The sequence below is a fragment of the Dermacentor silvarum genome, chromosome 2 (assembly GCF_013339745.2).
Source record: "Dermacentor silvarum isolate Dsil-2018 chromosome 2, BIME_Dsil_1.4, whole genome shotgun sequence".
In the NCBI taxonomy this organism is placed as follows: Eukaryota; Metazoa; Arthropoda; class Arachnida; order Ixodida; family Ixodidae; genus Dermacentor; species Dermacentor silvarum.
The window spans coordinates 238,526,913-238,551,344 of NC_051155.1; the positions used below are offsets into that span (position 1 = coordinate 238,526,913).

Sequence of the window (24,432 nt, forward strand, 5' to 3'; positions counted from 1 at the left end):
AGGGAACTCCTTTGTGCCGTGCGAGAGGCAGATCTCGCCGTCGGCCGGCGGTCTGTGAACTACAGACCGTCAGCCGCAGTTCGCCTCGATGCACTCGCGTGCCCACTGGGGCGCCCGGGTACGACCATGATTCGATGAAATGGCTCATCCGGGCGCCCGACGCGCACCGGTGCGATTTGCCGAATTTGCCATCATTTTCGTGGACTGGATGTGGCAGGCCAGTGTTGGTGCGGGGGGGGGGGGGGGGGGGCGCTTTCCCGGAACGGCGCGGAAATTTGAAATTAGCAGTGAAGTTAGGGGGGGGCTCTTGCACGGGTGGGGGCGCTTGCTCGGAATTTTACGGTATGTGAGGAAAACGATAATAGTCATGACTGCATTGTAAATAACTATGTCATAGTGCACCGTAGTAATGACAGCAAATGGATATATGCAGAACAGAAAAACATGCGTTTCTGCAAAAAAGAAACATTTGGACACTAGAAAAAAAAAAGGATTTTACTTACAAAAACGAAAAGCGCACGGAAAGAAAAAGAAACTGAAGCTTTTGGCTTCAGTTTCTGCACAACTAAACGTCTTCTGCCAAAGAAATGCAAATATGCAGTCTACTTATAATGATACCACATATAACTATATATCGGTTATAATGATGAGTTGACTTAAGAGTATCCACTTATGCATTAGGGCTATGAGAAAAAATATATATATAACGATATGTTATTCACCGCATATCGGATATAACGATCAGAATTTTGCTTCGGGCCGCATTTTTCATGTAGAATAATGTGAAACTTGCATTCCTAAGTTGCCCCTAATCGAGAACGGGCGAACGTTTGCCTACGCGAGTTCGTATCAGCCGCCACTACCGCGCAGCGCATCCCGCCCGCACGCCAATTGCGAACGAAAGTCTCAAGGAGCATCGCAAATTGGCGCAGCGTGCACGATGGCGCCAGCTCGCCACACTACGGCGGTCATGCGTGCGTCCAGAGAAGAGAAGGGGGGAAGAAAGGGATAAGCAAGCTGCGCCTGTGTGGCCTACGGCACCTACGCTCCCTTTACAATCTCGTTCTCTCAGCGAGTGCAGAAATGCGCAGCAGAAGCAGCTGGAGGTGCACCGACAAAGCGGAAAGCTGCGTCTCTTGAGACGAAGCTGCAAATTTTCCAAGACTCGAAGTATGAGCTCGCGCAGTCGATGATATCGACGATTATGAAAACCGGGAGCACCATGATGATGAAGTCTAGAAGCAGTGTCCATACCGATCAACGGAAAAGGCGGGCTTTGTGTGCCACGATGAAACCCCCATGGCGAAACCAACACGGTGGAGTCCGAATTCTGGGAGTATGTCGCTACTGACGATTAAATAGGTGGTGCTTTGATGGAGTTTCTCAGTGGAGATCGTACTGCCTCGTTCTGCGAAGAGAACTCTGACAGGGCAATCGTTGTCTCGACAGACGGCGGCGCTGTGCGACCGAAGGGACGACAGCAGCGGCAGTGACGACGAGTTTGACTTCTTTGACACCAACCCCAGTTGTCAACCAAAGTGCAATGTCGTCAATCAAGTCACTCATTGATTTCATGCACGCTAAATTATAGCCGCCACTGTTCGTGCCGCAGCTGGACGCGTTGCACACGGCAGTTGTGAATCCGAACTTTCTGTGAAAGCAAGTGCAGATTTCTGACTATTTCACCGTGCCTAACGATTGATACGCTACTTATAGATGTATATAAACGCATTATTTTTCACAGCCTACTTTCTACACCGTCAATATTTTTATCGCAAGTGGCAAATTTGGTTTTGGGACTGCAAAGATCTATTCGGATTTTTTTTTTTTTTTTGGCAGTCCAGATATAGCGGTGATCGGTTATAACGATCAGATTTTTTCGTTCTTCTTGATATCGCTATAAGTGGACTGCACTGTACTGTTTCGAAAGAGTACTCTGCCCATTATAAATTATGTTAGTGCTTGCTTGTTGTATTGCTGTTGTCTAAACATTGCCATGTTCTCCTGGGATGCAGGCAGTTTTCTACTAAGTGGGGGCGGTGAGTGTGTACTGGTCAAGTGGAACCTGCCGTCGGGAAACCGCCAGTTCCTGCCTCGCATGGGCCTACCCATCTGCCATATTGCCACCTCACCTGATGCCACTCTTGTGCTGACAGCGCACACCGACAACTGTGAGCACGTTTACAATCTAGTCCTTCTACAGAGATATAATTCCCATAAAGGTCAACTGCAATGGAATTTTGGACCGTGTAAGAAGCAGCGCTTCAGATAACGTAGATTTAGAGCATCCCCTGTGCTAAATTTTACATTTGAAATATGAGTGAATGCTACCTGAACTTGAAAAAATACTGCCATTACCACTTGCTGAAAATGACACAAAACCTGGAATGATCCAGAACCAGCATAGCTCTTTGGCATGACATCTTATAATTAGTGTCGCACTATAATTAAAACAACAATTTTCAAAGCCTGCACATGTGCAAAACATGTAGCCCAAGCACCCACACCCATCCGATGATTGAAGCATGTGACAGGGATGTTTGCATCCTTTTAAATTTAGGAATTCTGAAAGGTAAGCACCTGAGGACCGGCCATTACAGATAGTCTTTGCGTGTAGCAGATAAAATAATATGGAAAAAAATTCATAAGAAAATATTTACTTCCCGCACCCTTACAGAAAAGCCAAAGAGCGTGTTATCGGGATGGGCTACCAGTTCTCATACCAGTGCCTGTCTTGTTTGCTTTCTCTTTATTCTGCCATTCTCTTAGCATCAGTACTGTCGTTGCTGTGTCTGTATACTGCAATGACAGCATTGTAGCATACTGCATTTCTCTATCTCAGAAATATGCAGTGCTCTCATCTACATATGTACTCCCATTGATCATTCCCTGCAGTTATTGTGCAGCGGTTTATGTATAGTACAGTAGACTTCCATGAATTTGACTCCGGTTAATTCGATTTTTCAGTTAATTCAATCCCGACCGAAGGTCCCAGCCAGTGCCCATTGCCCATGCATTTCTATTGGCTCAAACTTTCTTTCTTTTGATCCTGAAATTGTCCTCTTCCAGATAATTCGAACCTGAACAGTCAGCATGCACATGCCTGACCCCTATGGTGGCCCCAGTAGCGACCCCTTTACTGGCAGCATCTGTCTCGGCAGAGCTCGGGGGACAGTGAACACACAGTATTTTCGGCCTACCTGAGGAAGATTTTCAGGCGATAACAGTAGCTCACGATGTTTTATTACGATGTTTACTCAATTCTAACCCATGCATTTCTTTTTTTCCAATAAAATTAGATCAAGAACTGCTATCGTGGTGTTCATATGCTTGACCGCATAACACGAATGTATGCGGCGTAGCTAACTTTAAATAACTGTGTGGTGAAGCTGACTTTAGGAATCCAGTTACAACTGCAACACCTATTGCCTATTTTTAATGCTAAAAAGTTGGGTGTGCATTAGATTTCTACTTTGTTTAGAAGCTTCAATGTTATCTCTACATTAGTTTTCTACTTTGGATGCACAGAAAGTGGGTGGGCATTTGATTTGGGGGCATGTCAGAATCGGCAAATACTGCCAAATGAATCGGCAGTGTGTTTTTACATTTTTTCTGAATCTTGTTTAATTTGACCCACCATATAATTAGATCAATTTTGTCAGTCAACCCATTAGGGTTAAAATAATGGAAGTCGACTGTACTCTAGTGTGGAGGGAGCAAGGGTGATCTGTGCCTAAAAGCATGTTGTTGCCCCTCTGTCTTCCAGCCCTGCGACTAGTGAGCAGCCAGTTGTGTGTGGTGCGGCAAGTGCAAGGTTTTGCACTGAGTCAAGGGTCTGCGTGCGAGCTGCTGCTTCATGACCCCCGCACTAGTGCCTTGCTTCTTCGAGGAATGCCAGGGCATTTGCAGTTCTACCAGCCCCATGAAGACAAGCAGCTTTTCTGCGTTAGTATACCTGCCTCTCTCCCATGCATTATAAGTTGCTAAAGGTGGCTAGATTGCCCTTTCAGTTTTTTTTAACTAATTGCTCGGCAGTAAAAGATGACCTTATAATGTACAATGTCAGAGTTGAAAGCTACAGTTTTTTCATGCACAAGCACACACTGTAAATCTGTTCACCATCCACATGGTCTGTTATTTCACGATTTCCTAGAGCATGCCCTAAATGCAATATAATGCCAAAAATGACAAAGGGCACCAACTGTGCTGCAACTCTGCATACTAGCAGGCAGCACATTTAGTCAATGAGGCCGAGGAGGAGATGCAAAGTTGACAAAAACAACCACGAAAGCCATTGGCCATGCTGCATTAGATGTCAGTGTATCACCAGGTTTTGAGTGATACACAATGGAGGCAAGGGAGACTAGTACCTATATAAATATGCCTACCGGTTGTGCAGTAACGATGTTCAGACAATGCCTCAGTAGACCATAAAATTTATTGATGTATTTTTCTTAGCAGTGTGCAAATATTCAAAGCGTTGAATATTCTATTCAAATTTTTTAGTATTTGATTCGATACAAAAAACATTTGCTCTTTGAAATATTCGAATGCATAAAAATTTCTGTTGGTGGTTTAAGTCAGATTCGCCACGGTACATCCATGTTATGCGGTGAAGCATGCAGCATGCATTGAGGGGAAGTACAGCTGTGCAGCGAAGCATACCTAAAGTAAGATAAGATGGGTTCACTCTCACGGGGCCACTGCTGCTGCCCTGCTACCAACACTGTCAGCTCAAGTACCCACACTGTGCTGCCTCTTCATGCATCTGGACAACACCAGCAGCCAGGTAAACCTTTGTGTCTGCTGCTAATTTGGCTAAGTGCCTAAAAACACTGTTTCCAAACTGCAAGTTTGACCAAGTAGCAAGCTTGGCAATGTTTTTAGACCCTAGTTCTAGTGTAGTTGAGTGCCACTAGGATGCTTCAATGGCACAGTGGAATAATGAACCTGGCTTTAGAAAAAGCAAGGCGAATTTCAGCACCAAGGAACCAAGATATGTCCTCAACAACGAAGGCTTCTTAAGAAGCTCCTTTCATGTCAGCACTGTGGAAAGAATTCGATAAGCTCATAAACCCACAACAATTTTCACAGCCTTGCGCACAGGTTGAAAGATATGTGCATGATTAAATTTTGGGCCAAAAAAAATCCGGGAATTTCACGCACTGTGGGAATGTTTAATGTTCATCTGTGCTTAGTGCAATATTACAGTGGTGAGTTGATGTTAAAAGTTACCTTGCTTGCACCACTTGTGTTTGTCTACATAGTACACAGAACATACAGCGAGGCGTGTTTGCTTGAAGCATTGTTGTGTGCCATTGTTCATAGCCTGCGAGAACTTTAGCGCTGTCAATGCCTCACATGGTTTAGTGCATCTTGGCAATAGCGTTAAACTTTAATTAAATTAAATTATACGGCTTTAAGAGCGAAGCCCACATCCTGATTACCGTATTTACTCGCATAATGAATGGGTTTGTGTTCATTGTGCGGGGTAAAATTTTGAGTGATTTTTTTTCGGCGGCCAGCTCTAAAAAAAATTGCAGTTTCGCGGCGAACCATCGATTGCGATAGCAAATGCGTAGACAGCTACACGAAGTAAAGATATTCGGCTGTATAAACTTGCAAACATTTGCTAACTATGTAAATTAACAAGCATGGTGTCAGCGTGCACAGGCAAACATGAACACATCACACTCGATGAGTGCGGACACTCGCTGTCAAAACGTTGGCATGAGGAAGCGCGGCAGTAACAGCGAGGGAAGTGGCCTTCGTGCTGTGTATCGCTTCAACGCAAACTGAACGGCGAGATTGGAGCACGCACAAAGGGATAAGCTGCCGTCACACCTTGACTCGGCCCCCAACACAGATCGCTTTCAAGATAAGGCCTGTGTGGCCACGCAATGCGCAGTTGCTGCACCACCCACATCCCTCCCCCCAGCGCCATGCTTTCCTCCCTCAAATGTAGGAGATCGAAATCGTCGGAACCGATGGCAAGATTGTGCCTGGAGTGCCCATATAATTGCTATCATAATGAAAGTAGAAGACACACAGTAAGATTTAGATCGTACCGTGTCTCTCCTACTTAGGGTGCGTTCATTATGTGATTATGTGAGGAAATGAAGAAACACACTTCTTGATTGGAAAAGTGGGAGGTGCGTTCAGTATGCGAGTTAATACGCTATGAGGCATACATCGGTGGGGGGCTTCATTTTAATTTTGATCACCTGTAATTCTTTAATGTGCACCTAAATCTGAGTACACAAGCAGTGGGAAAGTCAAAGGAACAGGCAAAGAAAGCTTTGCTTTAAAAGAATATCCGTGTGAATTATGGTGTAAGCCTGGTGCCCACTGTTGGCTTGACTTGTGAAGAGATACTCGCCAATACCAGACACTAGTGTATCCAGTTGGCGGCTCTTTTCATGTTTGGAGGAACTGTGACATGCAGGAGGGTGTCGTTGTTCCCCAAACATGTGTAGCAGCTATCGTTCCTTCATGACAACATTAAATACCATATTTTTCTGCGTATAATCCGCACCCCCAATTACAACAGCCGGGAAAGAACGAAAAATATCCGTGCTTATAGCCCGCGGAAATAACTGCGTGCAACAACGCTCAAATATTTGCAAAAACAGTCTATCCATGGATGCACGACTCGTTCACGTAGTATCTTTGGTCAGCGGCTCTGTTTCACACTCTTCCGCGATGCTGATAAAGCTGGATTCACATACGACGGACGTGTTCGTGGACAAATCAGTCATTTGACATCTGACGTGAATCGGATCGCTTAGCAGGCGCAGCTAGCATTCACGTGGCAGAGGATGACGGTGCGACCAGAGCAGCCCTCGCATGGGCAATGGTGATGTCTCATACCGCTGTATTGCGAGGCGCTTAGCGTGGACCGAGGGAGCGCCGCAGGAACGGGTGACGTACGTGTTCGTCAGCGCCGCGTGCACTATTCGCAAAATGCCGACCCGTAAAGAGGAGGAGAATGGACGGCCATAAAGGAGGGGAGAAGGGAGCTTCAACACGCAGTGGTGGGGATAGGTTGGGATTCCCTAGGAGATAAGGAAATTAAATGGTGGAGAACTTTGCCTCGAGGTGTGGCTACACGGCAAAGTGCACCGCGCTGCTGTGAAGCCACACCTCCAAGCAAAATTTGCGTATAACCCGCACCCCAACTTTACTTTAAACATTTTTTAATTTTTGAACGCGCCAAAGTATGGTAACTGCAGTTCTGATACTGTCAAGCAAAAGTTTTGCACTAGAGAATTTTGTTGACAACACAGCATAACTTTCCTGTAAGTAAAACCTCAGCAATTCAGATTTCACGGGAATGTCCGAATTAATCCGAAAAAAATGTTTGAATTAATTGAATGATGAGTTATCAAGGGTATCAAGAAAACAATAAACAAATTCTCGCAAATACAATAAACAAATTAGTCGGAAAAAAATGTCCGAATTAATCGAATGTTGAGTTATCAAGGCTATCAAGAAAACAATAAACAAATTCTCGCTATGTCAACTCCCTTTTATTTACTTAATGAATCAGTAAATCATGTTTCTATTTTGCACAAAAACTGCGTGGAAGCTGCAATTCTCGTCTTCTCGTGATTTGTTGGTGCTCGCAGCGGCGAAGGCCTCGTGACTTCTTTTGCAGAGCGTCTGCGGCACGCGTCTTCATCTGAGACATGCTTTTCACACCGCGCCATCCCAATTATTTTTTAGCCATAGCCAACAGATTGTCCGTTCATTGCGATGGGCTCTTCATCCTCGACAGCTTTGCACTCAGTTAAAATGAAACTACTAATTCGGAGGCAGTTTCATAGTTGTCCTGAAAGTTCTTAAATTGTTCATAGTTCTGAAATTGCAAGGTATTGTCTTAATACACTGCATATTAGTCATTTTTGTTCCTAAGTATATTGAAAATATTATTCATGAAGTCCACTCTTACAGACACAATAAAACTCACAGAAAAAAATTTGAAAATTTTAGCCTTTTCTGATGCTGTCCATTACTAATGATTCTGGAGATACGAAAAATATGTTATGTGACTCTATCCGCTTTTTGCATGTCCCAAGTGTGCATGCGCTGTACCCTAGTGGCGAGCGCCGAAAACCTTTTGTACGGCATCGGTGGTTTGTGCTGCAGACGACGCACGGTGTATGCAATAGCATGTGCAGCCTGCAGCATATATAGTCGACTAGGACGCGAACTCGTATATTGTCTGCGCAGTGCCGACGATGCGGTATTTGCACTGTGTTTCGGTAGAAACTTGAGCTACTCACCATGATATTCGGTTAATGTACGGTACATCACAATATTTGCCGACACGACACCGATGTCAATAAGAAGTCAATCTCACGCAGGCGCCAACATTCGGCCGTGTGTAGTTGGCAGAGTGTGCCAGTGGGAAACCTATATTGTCCTATATACTGATATGATGGAGACGCGACCAACGATAGTGAGTCATCGTAGCGTGATAGGCTTTCGTGCCGATGACGCCGACAAAACCAGTATGCTGATCGCCATGCGAGCGGCCGCCGAGTGAGAACATCGCACCGACAACGCGAACGTCGCAGCAACTGCGCTTGTGTATGTATTTATTGACGCTCAGATTGAGTTGAAACGTGCTTCCTAAGCTGAAATGCACGATTTCCAGCCCGTTCCAGCCGTCCACGTCTAGTTTTAGGCGGTCTCGATCTCGTTCAGCGCAGCTTTATTAGGCCTAATGCAGCCTGCAAAGTTCGTCCACTGCCGGCGTACCTGAAATATAGGATAAGCAAGTACGACGAAGGAAACTGCTTTAATAGTTCGGTCCTGACAATACCGACATGAAGTGAACCACTCTTAGCGTAGTACGATGCATGCACAAACAGTGGGAAGCTGCGGCACAGCGCTGTGCCAACACCGCGGTACATCACTGTTCTTGATCGAAGGCTGTCGGTCGTACTCGCTGGCGCTTCTATGAACGAAGTGCAATTACGTAGAGTGGTAGATCTGTGTGTATTGCTATGCTGCCAAACTTATTAGTTGCCGCATAGTTTGCCTCGTATGCTAAACAGGCAACAAGTAATGGTCCTTTCGATACAGCAGCATAAGCAAGAACATCGCTCGTTGCCACGTGAGTATACGGCAGGCATCGGTGTTTTCGCATGCCACTGCGGCTAGGTGGTCGTAGTCGCCGTTTTCGATGTGCCCGGGACGTTCGAGGGGCCTTCCCGCGCCTCGTCCCCCAGCTCGCGCGTGGCGTTTAGCTCGATCCCGGGAACCGCCGCTGTAACGGCAACATGGCGGACACGGCTAGCGCGCCGGACTTACTTTCCCGCGCAAACCGTGCTTCTCCCCCGCGGAATTGGACTTGCCCCGCGAGAACACGTCACCGGGACGCGCCCTGATTGGCCTCCCGCGCGGCGGCCCCCGGGCACCCTCTCCGCCCGAGCTCTCGTCCGCTGAGCGCTTCCTCGCCGCGGCAGAGAGAGGCTCACAGGCTCGCAACGAGGTGGTTGTATGAGACCTTTGTCCTCGCCACTCCTCGTTATCGCGCTTGGCGGACCGCTACCCGGTTAGCCCTAGCGCAGCGGGCGCGCGTACTCGATCGGTCTTGCGGTGAGCCTTGGCCCGTAAGCGCCGTGACTGTAGCACTGTGCTGTATCTTGGGTGAATAAACCCGTGTTTGTTGGCAATCTGACTCCGGAGCCTTCTCTGCGCCGTGTCGGAGAGTCGACGAACCCTGCCATAGCGCCTTTGTGCGTTGTGGAGTGGGGGAGCGTCGTGCCCTTTCCTGACCGTCGCTCGTAGGGTAAGCCTTGTGCAAACCCATCTCCACACAGTGTGATACAATGTGTGTGATATGCGCATGAGAACTGTTCATATATGCTTTGAGCATTTCGTCATTATATCGCGTGAGTGGTGCATGGTATTCTACTGTACTTCAAGCGAACAGCGAGCGGTGGCCGTACATGTGCTGATGTAAACAAAATCGCCGTTCTTGCATGAATACTCTGCATGCAGTATCGCCCCTTCAAAGAGCTATGGTCAAGACTGAGCTATAAAAGTAGTTTTTATCATCGTTTTGGCGTACGTTCAGTGCAGGTCCAACAGTGACAAATGCATGAACTCGGCTGCTACGATACGCTAACTTCCGCTGAGCGTAATCGACCCCATGTTTGAAGTTGATGTGGGCGGCTGGCGAGTACTCATGTTCGTGCATTTCAACTTCCGAAGCATGTTTGGATTCATATTGGGTACGACTAAATATGAATAATAGGAATACAAGCATAGGCTCTGTGGCAATCGCATTATGGTGCGATGTGTTCGTTCAGAGGTATATCGCACGGTGACTGGTTTTGTCGGCGTACTTGCACGAAATCCGGTCATCATATTTGCACGATTTGCGGTTGTAAGTCGCCCCAGAGTCGTTGCCGGTCTTGGTGTCCTGTCCAGGAAGCGGCCAGTCACACAAAACGAAAATTACGACTGACAAATGCACAAAACCATTTCAGCTCGCTTCATGCAGCGTGCCTCTGCGTCCCGCGGCGCCCCGATGCCGTACATTTTGTTTCTCGCGGAGCCCGCCAGGTGGCGCCACATCACAATGCAAAGGGCGGATTCTCAACAGACAGAATGAAATGGGGCCCGAATTTGAAAACATGCAAGGTCACTTAAATTGTCTTGCAATAAGACAGGTTTCTACGAATAAATGACTGCTCTCTTTTGCAGCTGGATGTGGTGGGCCAGAACTACATGACCCAGGAGCGGGAGGGTGGCATCGTCAACACAGAGGTGGTCCTTGCTGCGCTTGCTGGTGACTGGCTGGTCACTGTTGAGCACTGGTCTGATGACAGCTTGGGCCCTGAGACTCGCCTGAAGTTCTGGCGCTTTGATCACACCCTCCAGAAGTGAGTGGCCGAAATTTGTAAACTGGGCTAGGTGGTTAGCGTTCAACATGGCAAATGGTGCAGACAAAAGGACAGTGTTGCAAACTAGTGTATCAGACCTTTTGTTGTATCACTATCTCATTGTCTGCACTTTTTGCAGTGTTGAAGCGGGGATCGTTCTAGAGAAGCAGGCAACACGCAGCAATCTTGCATGACCGGCTACTTTATGCGGCAGGTGGTGATGCACGTTTGTGCTTGCGCCATCGCTCCAGCAGCTTGCATCTCCATAAATGAAGGCAACTTTGCACATTTTCTTTAAGAACGAGGCAATTCACCGTGCCAAGTGTTCAACTGAACTTTGTAGACTCTAAAATGTGATCTTTCTGCAAAATCTTTTTTTCGAATAAGCAAAATATACACATCCCTGTACTGGCCTTCAAATTCAATCTCTTGTTTGACAATATCTGCCAAAACAGTCCCGTTTCAAATGTTTCAGCATTAAATATTTCTGACGACGCGATCGAAATGATCTCATCGCTGTTAGGAGAAATGCACTAGCAGGGGTTCGGCACAGCGTTCGATATATCAAATGCCGTAATCAATGAGAGTTCGATGTACGCATAGTAAAACCTGGTTAATTTCATGTGACCGGAAAAAATGTCCAAATTAAACGAATGTCAAATTATAAACAAATGCTTACTAAAACAATAAACAAATGCTTACTACATCAACACTGTTTTATTTACTGAATGAATCAGCAAATCCTGTGTCTGTTTTGCTCATAAGCAGTGCGAAAACTGCAATTCTCATCAGCTTGATTAGTGCCCGCAGCAGCGATGGCCTCGCGACTTACTTTGCAGCACAGCTGCAACACGCATCTTCGTCTGAGACATGCTTTTCGCTACCGCTCGCACATCTCCATTGTTTTTTTCGCCAGTTAGCTGGTCACCAACAGATCGATCGTCTGTCCATGAGATGTAGCCAGTGTTCTTATCGTCCATAGCTTTGCTCTGAGTCAAAACGAAACTACTGTTTGCTGCAACAAGTGCGAACAAAACCACGGTCACTATCGACGTGCCGATGGATTGCGACTACGCAGTTTTGAAGGAACGCAGCTGTTGCGCGCACCGAGTCAAAAAGAAACTACTGTTTGCCGCTACCGCTGCAGGGCGACCAAACAGCGGTCGCTGTCACCACAATCATGGATGGCGACAGTGCAGTTATGAAGGCACGTGGCTGACGCAGTGTTATGCGTGAAGGTGAACGCAAGAATAAAGGCGTTAAAGGCACAAGTAGGGACGGAGTGTTCCAGCGTTGCTGTCATTCACATAAGATTTCTGCTGATGACTACAGTGATGCGGGCTCCGCCGCTTCGTATCTGTTGAATGCTAGCGCTGTTTTTGCACTTTCGCGTCACAGAAATTTGTGTTGCTGCGTGCTTTCCAAGCTCCGAGAGTTGACCATATGATTGATGTGGGGCCAAATACATACTAATTAGCAAGAGTTTGGTTGCATTAAATAATGCACACACCTGCCTGAATCAGAGGAATCCGACTTATCTTACTTGCTGAATTAACGAGGCTTTACTGTTCGTAGCTATATTTTTTCATGGGATTTTCATGGGGATCCTGTAACTGTACAACATAGTCAATAATACACAACACATCCGAATTTTATATATCCAGGATGGACTCTATATATTTTTTGTTGAATGTGCTTATTCTTGGTCTATTTTGCACATATAAATGAAAAATAAACATTTCCTTTGAATATTTATGTCTCACTTGATCACAATATGAGATGTTATGTTGCCCGAGTCACGTTGTTAAGTGCTCCTGATAATTTAAACATTTGATAATTTAATTAAACGAAATCATGAGGTCCCTTTGAGTTTGAATTATCGAGAGTCTACTAAATATTGCTCTCAAAGAAGTAACTCTCTCTCAACTTAGTGCAGCCACAGGGTAACAAACTTTTGTGCTGTCAGTTTACATTCCTTTTTCCGCTAAGCCTCAAACTGCCTTTCTCGCATTGCTGTCCATGGCATTTTTCTGTAGTTTTCTGTGGATATAATTTTTCCTCATTTGCTTTTTCTTTTTTTCTTTCATTTTTTTAAAATTAGAGGATGTTTCTATTGGTTTTGCAGTCATATTTTTTCCCTGCTACATGGCAATTTGGTTTGTGGTAATCTTTGTATGTGGTGCTTGTCTATGCGCATTTCTTTATACATGCACTGTGCAAACCTATTCATTCAGGGCTTACTGCCGTTCTGAAACAGTGAGTGTTGCTGCCTTTACTCTCATTTAATGGGAACATTGAACACACAGTGCACATCTGTTACACTACCACAATGCTTATGTGAAGCCTGTTGTTCCATTCATGTTCACTCTTGACAGCTTTGTCCTGGACACAAGTGTCTATGCACCACACAATGGCTTCCTCAATGACTTGCAACTACACAAGCCAGATAGGGGCAGCAGTGGTAGCACCTTCCTTGCCCTCACAACAGCCGATGACTGCAAGTTTCGTCTTTGGGCACCACAGGATGAGGTAACAGTTCCTGATGGACCAGCGGCTGCTCCACAGAGCCAAGGTTTGTTCCACTTTGTTATCTTGTAGCAGAGCGGCTAGAGAATGGGTCGGACCCATGCCGTTGTGTAGTGAATTCCACACTATTGGTGTGTGAGATTTTCAACACGTTTTAAATGAACATTCGCCCATGTATTGTCAACGATCGATTTTTCGCACATGCCTCCTGGTAATTCGGATACCTTCGTGGCGCTGCCACGTAGCCTATAGAGCCAGTGTATAAGGGCTTGTGAAATTTCGGATACAGTGCAGTCCACTTATAACGATATCGAGGAAAACGAGAAATCCGATCGTTATAACCGATTATCGCTATATCTGGACTGCGAAAAAAAAAAATGCCGAATATACCTTTGCAGTCCCGAAACCGAAACTGACACTTGCGATAAAAAATCGACGTTGTAGAAAGTAGGCCGTGAAAAATGAAACTTTTATTTATACCCCTAAATAGCGTCTCAATCGTTAGGCACGCTGAAATAAAAATCTGCACTTGCTTTCGTGGAAGTTTCGGAGTCACAACCGCCATGTGCATCGCGTCCATTTGCTGCGCGAACACTGGCGGCTATAATTTAGCGCGCATGAATTCAATGAGCGACTCGATCGACGATGTTGCACTTTGGTTGAACCTCGCAGTCGGTGTCAAAGGCGGGCAATTGTCAGTCTCGTTGTCACTGCTGCTGCTGTCATCACCTCCGTCGCACAACGGCGCCGTCTGTCGCGACAATGATCGCCCCGTCGGAGTTCTCTTCGCAGAACGAGGCAGCACTATTTTCACTCAGAAGCTCCTCCATCGAAGCACCACCTATTTCATGGTCAGTAGCGACGTGCTCCCAGAGATCGGACACCACCATGTTGGTTTCGCCCATGGGGTTTTCGTCGTGGCGCACGAAGCCCGCCTTTTCCGTTGATCAGCATGGACACTGCTTCTAGCCTTCATGATCGTGGCGCTCTCGGTTTTCGTAATCATCATATCATCGACTGCGCGAGCTCGTACTTCAAGTCTTGCAAAATTTGCAGCTTCGTCTCGAGAGACGCAGCTTTGCGCTTTGACGGCGCCGCTTGCTTATCGCTTTCTGCCCCCTCTTGCAAAATTAGTTTCGTCTCAAGGGGTGCACCTGCCGCTGCTTCCGTTGAGAGAGAGCGCGGCAGGGAGCGCAGGCGCCCCTCGCCAGAGGAGGCGTTGCCTTCGCTTATCGCCTTTCTTCCGCCCTCTGCTCGTGCGACCGCCAGGTACCGCCGGGGACGCGGGGGTGAAGCAGCTGGCGCCATCTTGTGCACGCTGCACCAACTTGCGATGCTCTCCGTGGCTTTCGCAATCGGCGCACGGGCGGGATGCCCTGCGCGGTAATGGCGGCAGATACGAACTCGCGTAGGCAAACTTTTCGCCCCGTCTCGGTTAAGGGCAACGTAGGAACGCAATTTTCACGATTATTCTGCATGAAAAGCACTGCCCAGAAGCAAAATTTCAATCGTTATATCTGATATGCGGTGAATAATATATCGTTATATACGGTTTTTTTTTCTCATAGCCCCAATGCATAAGTTGATACTCTTAGGTCGACTCATCGTTATATGTGGTATCGTTATATGTGGACTGCACTGTACTGGACCCCTCGTCCTCTTGATTTCCCAGACTTTTTGCCATGACTGCAGGTACAAAATGGCATACAGTCGCCAACCATTTATTCGGACGCTAAAAATTCGCACATGCTCGTTTATTTGGACACCTTCGTGGCGCTGCCACGTAACCTATAGAGCCAGTGTATAAGGACTTGTGAAATTTCGGATACTGAAACCCTCGCTGTCTTGATTTCCCAGACTTTTTGCCATGACTGCAGGTACAAAATGGCATAGAGTCACCGAACGTTTATTTGGACGCTAAAAATTCGGACATGCTCGTTTATTCGGACACCTTCGCGGCACCGCCACTCGTCTCATTGAAGTAATGTATAATCACGACCGATAGTTGAGACGCCCTACAGTGCGCCATTCGATTTTTCGGGCTCCAGCTGCCTGGTCAGATGCGACGTCGAACGCCACGACAAGCTGACCGCGATGCTTACATTTTGCTAGGTTGCCAGCACCGAAAGGGTGCGCTTGCTATCGTTGGATAGCTGGTGTCTAAATCCACGCAGCACCTACAAATTACAATTGCGGTGTTTCGTATTTAACCAGTCCAGTATCCACTGACTGTCTACTGCGGCCAAACTGCAGCCCAGGCCAAGCCAAGCTAGTGAGCTTGGAAGTCGGTACTCGGCCTTTGCGTTGTCAGTTGTTACTTGACCTAGGCCTTGTCAACAGCTCCCCTTTGAGTCTCGCTCTTTTGCTTTGTGTGCTAGGCCTGATCTGCTTGTACACGATCTCGTCCAGTCGTCGTGTAGTACTAAATGGTTCCAACACCACCCGTGCCATCTGCGCCAATTACCAGACGCTGACGATGGCGAAGAAATCATCCATTATACATCAGGTGGAAAGCAGCCGACCTTAATGTGAAGGTGCTCGGGAGTTCTCAATTTCGAAGCAAACCGTCTCCGTCTTCTTGAAAAACAAGGGGAAGATCCTGGAGACAGCGGAAAAAGTGTCTGCGAAAAAGCAGAAAAATTTCTGCGATGGCTGCCATCCGAAGCTGGAAGAGGCACTGAACATGTGGCTGAGTGCCACTCTAGCTAGGTGGATACCCGTGTCTGGCGATCTGCTCAGACAAAAAACAGAGACGCTGGCCCTGTGCATGAATATTACCAGATTTAAATTCAGCGATGGCTGGCTGCGGAACTTGAAAAAAAGGTATGACCTGGCATTTAAATGAATGTGTGGCGATAGTGAGGCTGTTGACCAAACCCTTGTGTTGAACTATCGCACTGACAGGCTGTGTGCACTGCTGTGCCAGTACTCTCCAGACGTCTTCAACTGCGATGAGACGGGCCTCTTTTATAAGATGTTGCCTGACAAGACGCTTGCTTTGTCCGGCGAGCCCTGCCATGGGGGAAAGCATAGCAAGGAGCATCTGACAGTTGTCGTGGGAGGCAACATGTCAGGAACAGGGAAGCTTCCGCTCCTTGTTATAGGCAAGTCGAAACATCCAAGATGTTTTAAAGGGGTTAAGATGCTACCTGTCTGGTATGAGGCACACTCTAAGGCGTGGATAACCCAGGATCTTTTCAAAAAGTACGTACGGAAGCTTGACCGGAAGTACGAGCTTCAGAACCGCAAGGTGCTCATGTTCGTCGACAACTGCGGTACCCACGGGCACATAAACAACCTGAAGGCGATTGATTTAGAGATTTTGCCGCCAAATACTGCAAGTGTATTGCAGCCTATGGACCAGGGTGGGATTAAAAACTTGAAGGTTCACTACTGATTGCGCCTTTTGAATCGTGTGCTGTTGTGTGTGGACCACAGCAAGGACTACATTGTTGATGTGCTCTCGGCCATCAGCATCCTGTCTGATGCCTGGAAGGCAGTGATGGTGGACACAATCCGCAACTGCTTTTGCCATGCAGGATTTGTCCTTGATAGTGAGGACAGTGCCACAGGCCAGGACCCTGCCGCTGAGATGCCACCTGATGCGAACATTATCGACGACCTCCGTGCCAGGGGGGTTGATATCCCCGCTGTTACATTTGAACAGTTTGCGAACTTCAACAGTGCTGTCCTGCCCTGCGCCGAGTTGGATGATGAGGAGATTGTCCGTCGGGTTCTGGAGCCGTCGCAAGTGGACAGCGACTGATGACGGCGCACCGCCCACACCACAGCCATCGAATGTGGACTTAGTGCAGGCCTTGACGACGCTCTTCTCTACCTAAAGCGATGGTCAGACACTGTCGGATATACAGGCTGACCTGATCACTCGTAACCGTGCATGTGTACAGTCGCGATTTAACAATTTTTTACGACCACTGGAACCATAAAGGTACTTTTTTCTGGCGAATCCTTTTTTTCGGACTCTCGATTATTCTGACTTTTCGGCGGTTCCCGTGGAGTCTGAATAAATGGTTGGCGACTGTATATAAAGCCACCACCACCACCATTTTGATTATCTCGCATTCTCGAACCAGCATTCTTCCTTGGCGATGCTGGCAGCTGTAGCCACCACGGCAACACTAGGCCTAGCTGCTTTGACAATTGGCACCAAGCTTCCCGCTGTTTGGTGCCATGTCTTTAATTGGAAGAATTCGCGGCTGTCAGCAATGGCAGCAAGATTGCTGTCCTCGCTGATAGCTTCAAAGTACGAAAAGTATGGCAAGAGTGAAGCATTGCGTAATGCCAGTTCCCACAAGTCAGCTTTGCTGAAATGCAGCAGCGTTACGTGGTCAAGCATACGCAATGTATTGTGGTGAAGCTTACCAAGAGTGAAAAGTGGCCACTGTCACGGGACACAGGATGTATTCCTTATACATGCGTGCACACGTTGTCTCCTTTCGCAGTATGAGCACTGATATGCCTAATAAGTGTACTGGCAGGCCTTCAGACCTATTTCACATGTGCCTGTGGTGATTTGAGCCCTTGGGGGCAGTAAAAGGTATGCATTAACTCTTACCGTACCATGCCCATTGGGCTACGATGGTTTGAAACGCCGCTTTCAGACACACTGCACCATCGGACATGAAGGAGGAGAACTATGTTTTTGTTTTCTAAGCAGTTCGCTTTTTTTCCCACCCGGTGGTAACATTTTAATATTAGCTCTCCGAAGTTTCGCAATCGTCAAAGTACTAGAAAGCAAAAAGGGTTGCCTCCAAAAAGATTGCAGACCTTGAAAGATTGCAGAGCTTGTGATTCCACTGTCTCTGCGAATGATCTTATCGATGGATCGAGCAGCAGCGAGTCTGAGGATGCTGCTTTTTTTGTCGGACTTTGATTCTGAGAGCGACGACAGCGCAAACCAGCCCGGAACATCGGCGGCTGCGACTAAGCGCAGCCAACTGTAGTGCTTGCAGTTAAATTTTTGTAGCAGAATGCCTGTTCAATGAAAAATGTAGATTTTTTCGGTGATAGTGCCTATTAGACGGCAATACATTTTGTATATCTCAATTTTCGTTACATTTTTTTCTTAGTACAGTGGAACCTCGATTATACGTCCGCCGGTCATGCGACGACCCGCATTTTACGACGAATTGGTTTGGTCCCGGCAAAACCACCATAGAAATAATTTATTCATAACCTCGATTATACAACACAGTTTTACAGCAACCCGCCTCGTACGATGCCTCTCTGGTGCCGTCCGAGAAAAAAAAAAATCTAAACAGACGCAGGCTTGCGCATAAGCACGCTGCAGCCGGCTGATAACGGGTATGCAATACTGTATTTATTGGAATGTAACGTGACCTTTATTCAAGGAATCGCAATTCGGAAACATTCTATTCACTCATCATGGTCGTCTGAAGAGGAGACTGAGCTTTCCCTGGGCCGTCTTCTCAGGCGATCACTTTCGTAGTTTCACTTTCGCGAAATTTCATGTTACTCAGCACTAAAAGCATCCCCGACAAGTGTTTCTGGCGCTGTCCTAAACTCGCTATCAGTGCCAAAAGCTGTCGGCTGTATATACTTTGAGTGGTTCGGTGCCAGGACGAGCCGAGTTTGGCGAAAGCGAAACTGTCTTCAAAAGTGATACCCAAGAATCATCAGCTTCCGTGCCGTCGAGCTTGTTTGAGATTTAAGTACTTCTTAGAAGACTGCACAATCATTTCATTTGAGGTCACTACCAGGCCACTTCCAGTTGCGCAGAGCCTTCCCGACTTTTAAGGCCTCACATTGAAGGTGGGCTTGCCGCTAGTCCCGCCATCCGCAAATCGTTCACTCGTTGACGTCGAGACACCAAGCCACGGCAGACTTTCCCAGTTCCTCAGCCATCAAAATTACTCATCTCTCGAAGCGGCTGTCATACCAAATGTGCTGTGTCGCCATAACGCACCGAATGAACGGAGTCGAACCGCAAAAGGCCGTAGGTTATTGCAGCACCATAACCACAGCAAAAACAGCGTCAATTTCAACCAGTAACAAGTTCTAACTTTGGTCGACTTGTCTATGAATTGGATCGACACGTAAGGTTACAGGTTGCCAAGGTAATGCTAAAAATTGTGGGATTTAGTATATTTCTTTGAAAATCGTCAATTTTGTTGTTATTCGAATGTAACGTGAGGGTTGAGTTGAAGCTACGAAAATCGTGGGAAAAAAAACTTGCGTTACAATCGAAAATATACAGTATTATTTTCATAATTTAATCTACCTTCCTTGGAGCAGTGTAGGTTCGTGCCGAGGGCTTATTCAGGCGGTCTGTACCCATTTTTTGGGCAGGACTGAGCGCCACTGCCTATATTCTTTTCGATTATACGACGCCCGGATTATACAACGGCTTTGCGTGGTCCCCTCAAAGTCATATAATCAGGGTTCCACTGTAGATACAAGCGTGTCTTTACAAACTTTGTTCAATTTTATCCCACAACCTTGATTTTGGCAATTTATCTTTTTTATGATATACATCTCGTTAATAAAACTTTTATGGGTGAAAAGTGCATTCGTTTTGCTTTTTGTTTATGTATTACATAAAATATTGACTGCAGTAGTTCATTCAGTAAAAAAAAAAACATTGGTGTAACCTGCAAAAAACACGTATTTTCTCCATGGTAGGGAAACAGTAAATTTTTTTCTCACTGCCTGATATTTCGGATGTTTTCGCGGTCCCTGGGAAGTCTGAACAATCAGATGTTGACTGTACAGACTATGTACTTTGACAATCATCTTAACGAACATGGCAGTTCTATGTGCCAAAGGGATGCCACAAATTAAAAAACAATTCTGTGCTACTCTCCAGGTGATGCTAGCAGAGTCATGTGCATGATGTCACACTAGAGTAAAATATGTTGATTGGTCAGTCAACAATAGATGTTATGGCTGTGTGTTCTGAGAAGAAGGGGGTTTGCCCATCGTGCGCCACTGATCCTTCTGTGAAGCTTTCTATCACTCGACATCCCACAGAGGGAAATCAGGGGCAGGCAATGGAGGAGCCTTCCTACTGGTTGCCTGATGCAACCCATGGCTTTTGCTGCTCTGCATGGAGTTGGTGAAAGTTCGTGGCAAGTTTGTGCCTTGATGCCAAGCAGCTTGATAGGGTAGAGGCACCGTTCAGGGCATCACGATCTTGAAGCAATTTTTACGGCTTGGGGTCCTGCGTACATTTGTAAACTTCCAGGAGAAAAAAAATTTTTGCTGCGCCAATTTTATGTCAAATGTGAGCATGTACGTCCAAGTATGGGTCCAGGGGCTGTTAATAATAACAATAATATTAACAGGTGCTACGAACAATCGGTAATCTGGCCCTGCTCAGGAAATTGTCTCTATAGCGGAACAGATACTAAATTCATAAACTTGTTTTTTTTAAGTTGGGAGGCAACACCCACTGAATCAAGATGAAATGAAAACACTGTTTAACTAGGTGCACTTCTGTGGGGTTGCTGCATTGTACCGACTGACTGTGTTGCTTTTTTTTCATGGGTAGTGCACGTGAGCTCGTGGAACTGCATCGGTTCACGGTCCTTCCGAGGCTTTGTTGCTGGCAAGGGCTCTATCTCCCAAGATGGCTCGCTGTTGGCAGTCAGCTTTGGCCGATCAGCAACCCTCTGGTCTGAGGACTGTACCCTGAGAGCTGCATTAGCCCACCCACAGTGCTCTTCCAACATCATGTGAGTGCCACACAGGCTCTGTGTTCAACTACTTTTACTTTTTTTTTTCCCCCCCATCCTTTTGCCTTTCATCATTGGCTCGGTTGCTGCTGTTTCTACTGCTATCACTTTAACACTTGGATTGGCCACTGGGCACAATGGATGACAATATAAAATAAAAGAGAATTGAGTGAAATAAGTATTAGAGAATACAACCCTCAATGACACATAGTACACTTTGCAAAACACTTCGCTTTCATTTCAAATGTGCTGTTCAACAGCTGCCGACCTGGGGCAGTGGTTTCAGCTTTCTTCAACAAGGCACTGGAAGGTATTCATTTATAGTGACTTGCAATTTTATGCTGTGGCATTATTTAAGCCACACTCTAGTGCATGTATTTGGCTGAATTTTGTTGGCTGCACCATTGCGGAGGGCCAAGCGCAGTTCACCGTGCTGTTTATAACTCTCCTTTTGAGATCCTCTGTATACAGTGCAGTCCACTTATAACGATACCACATACAGTAGACCCCGCTGTTACGCTCCCGGGTGCTGCGTTTTCCCGGCTGTTACGTCGTTTTCGGCCGGTCCCGGTGCAGCTCCCATAGAACCCAATGCATTGGAAACCCCGCTGTTACGTCGCAACTGTGGGACCGTTCCGCATCATACGTTGCGAACTGCCACCCCGCGCCGGCCAGAGCGGCCATTTTTACTTTTCATGTCGCTTGGCGTGGTTGCTTGACGATGGCATTGGCCGCCCAAAGCGCCGGGGGCGACACTTATGACATGTTTTCGGTTTCAGCCAGCAAAAGTATGGCCCTTGAGATCCATATTTGCTATCTAAAGATTATTTCTGTGATGCGTTGCAGCCCTAAAATTGGTTTTATCTCATAGATGTTCCGTATTGTGACGTCACAGTCTGCAAGGGCAATAACACCATCGCCGCGCACCGTATGCTGTATGTGCGAGTGAAAGCGTGTGAGGGGAGCCGACAACCACGTCTAAATCTCACGCGCGAAAGGAAGAAAAGCAGGGAGGAAGCGCACCTTCTTCCGTTGCGCTCGAGGCACTGGCGAGGGAGCGAGGGGGGAGGGATAACGGGCAGCGTTGTGCTCTGCCATCAACTGCATATTGCGCGGCAGCGCGTGTTCGCGCGAGCCGTATCTTGAAAGCGATCTGCGTTGGGGGCAGAGTCTACGCAGTGTAGGTGCATCGGCAGCTTGTAGCTTTGTGCGTGCCGTGTTTTCTCGGTGCTCAGTTAGCGTTGAAGCGATAGACTACAGCACAAAGGTCACTTCGCTCGCTTCTGCAGCAGCGCTTAAATTCCTCACGCTTGCGTTAGATAGCACATGTCCGCGCTCATCGAGTGTGATGTGTTCATGTTTGCCTGTGGGTGCTGACACCATGCTTGTTAATATAGTTACTAAGCGAATGTTTACAAGTTTCTACAAACGATAAAACTACTATTCTTACTTTGTATAGCTGTCTACTATAATTTGCTATCGCAATCAGTACTTCGGCTGTTGGGCGAAACTATGACTTTTTTTCACACATAAGAATTAAAATAATAGTGTGTGCAGTTCAACACTACTCCCATTTCTCAATTTTTCCTGTTTCCCGACTCTTATGTTTTTTTGTTCTTTTTTTCCCGTGAAAAACGTATGAGCGGGGTTCTACTGTATAACGATATATCGGTTATAACGATAAGTCGACGTAAGAGTATCAACTTGTGCATTAGGGCTGTGAGAAAAAAAAAACATATAACAATATGGTATTCATCGCATATCGAATATAACGATCGAAATTTTGCTTCTGGGCAGTGTTTTTCATGTGGAATAATTATGAAATTTGCGTTCCTAATTTGCCCTTAAATGAGACGGGGCAAAAAGTCAGCCTACGCGAGTTCGTATCTGCCGCCATTACTGCACAGTGCATTCCATCAGTGCGGAAGCCATGGAGAGAGCAACGCGATGAGAAACAGCATCACGAAGTACAGTCGAATCTCGATAATTCGAACTCTAAGGGGCCCGAAAATTTGTTCGAATTAAAAGAAGTTCGAAATAATGGAAGGACGTCTTTTTGAAGTATTTGAGCACCATAGCAAGATGAACAAACGGTGCGAGTCGTGAAATTTCGCGGCGCGCAAGCGCATAGCGAGTTGCGCCCACGCCGGCCAACACTCAGTTCCCGATAACGGCAGAAAACGAAACTTCAGGGAGCGGACGGCGCCGACATGGCGAAGGGCGCGCGCGCGCGCGGAGACCGTCGAAGGTGAGGGAGGAGGGCGGCAGGAAAGCGGAATTGACCTCGGCAACTCCGCCGCTTCGGTGGCTCCCCTCGCCCTCTCTCTCAACTCCCTCGCAGCTCCCTCACCTTCGACTGTCTCAGTGCACGCCCGCTGGCACCGCCGGTACAGCCGGTTCGGCACAGATTAGCCTCCTTGAAGTTTCGTTTTCTGCCGTTATCGGGAAGTGAGCGTTTGCCGGTGTGGGTGCCGACACTGCCGGTCCAGCAGGCCCGGCGCCAGCTTAGGGTACAACCACGCTAGCGACAAAAACGCGCGCGTCATGCCGCGGGCGGCAAGTTGCCGCGCGGCCACCGTGGCAAGCGCGTCTCGCCGCACGGTAGCGCGATAAGATGTCCCGCGCTCTCCGAACGCGCGAGCAACACCGCGAGCGCTCATTGTTTCATGCGAGAGACGACGATCGTCGATTGAAAACGCGGCGCGTACCGGCGGCGTATTTCCAATTGCTAGTAGGTACAGCGTTCGACCGCTGGCACCACGCTGCGCCGCTTGCGCGTACCATGTTTGTAGCCGCCGCCGTTGGAACGGAGGAGGCGTTGACGGAGAAAACGCTGGGCTGGTGGTGACTAGCCTGCTGTTGGGATCGGTGGTATTATAAACGGATCACTGTTTTGATGATCCAAATATAATCTCACTATCAGGGAGGGAGCAGTCTACCTGACTGGAGCAGTATTTTTTTATTTGGGGTGTTGCTACGTTGCGCTCCGCAACACCCCAACGACCGCCGCATCGCGTCGGTGCCCGGCACCACGGCTGCCGCCGTGGCACCGGGGTTCAAGCGCTGGCAAACAGAGAGAAAAAAAAAAGCGTGATATTAAGAAAAAAATTTTAGCCCGGGTGGGATTTAAACCAGCGAACGTATGATCCCAAAGCGAGCGCCGTAGCGACTCAGCCATACAGCCACGCATGCAAGGGTTGCATTCATACGAACCATATGATTGCGTTCAAGCGCCCTCGGCGAAAGAAACCGCCTAGAAACGCGGTACGCGCCAGCGGCGCAGCGTGGCGCCA

General features: G+C 47.2%; 1 protein-coding gene across 1 annotated transcript in view; it reads left to right on the forward strand.

The window, feature by feature from the left end:
* Positions 1–24,432, forward strand: part of LOC119442937 (WD repeat-containing protein 75-like) — a 58,455-nt gene that overhangs the window by 23,408 nt on the left and 10,615 nt on the right. The window contains exons 8-12 of the mRNA XM_037708013.2: positions 2,016–2,171; positions 3,767–3,945; positions 10,720–10,898; positions 13,274–13,470; positions 20,956–21,139. Of these exons, the coding sequence (XP_037563941.1) occupies positions 2,016–2,171; positions 3,767–3,945; positions 10,720–10,898; positions 13,274–13,470; positions 20,956–21,139 (895 nt within the window). The remainder of the gene's footprint in view (positions 1–2,015; positions 2,172–3,766; positions 3,946–10,719; positions 10,899–13,273; positions 13,471–20,955; positions 21,140–24,432) is intronic.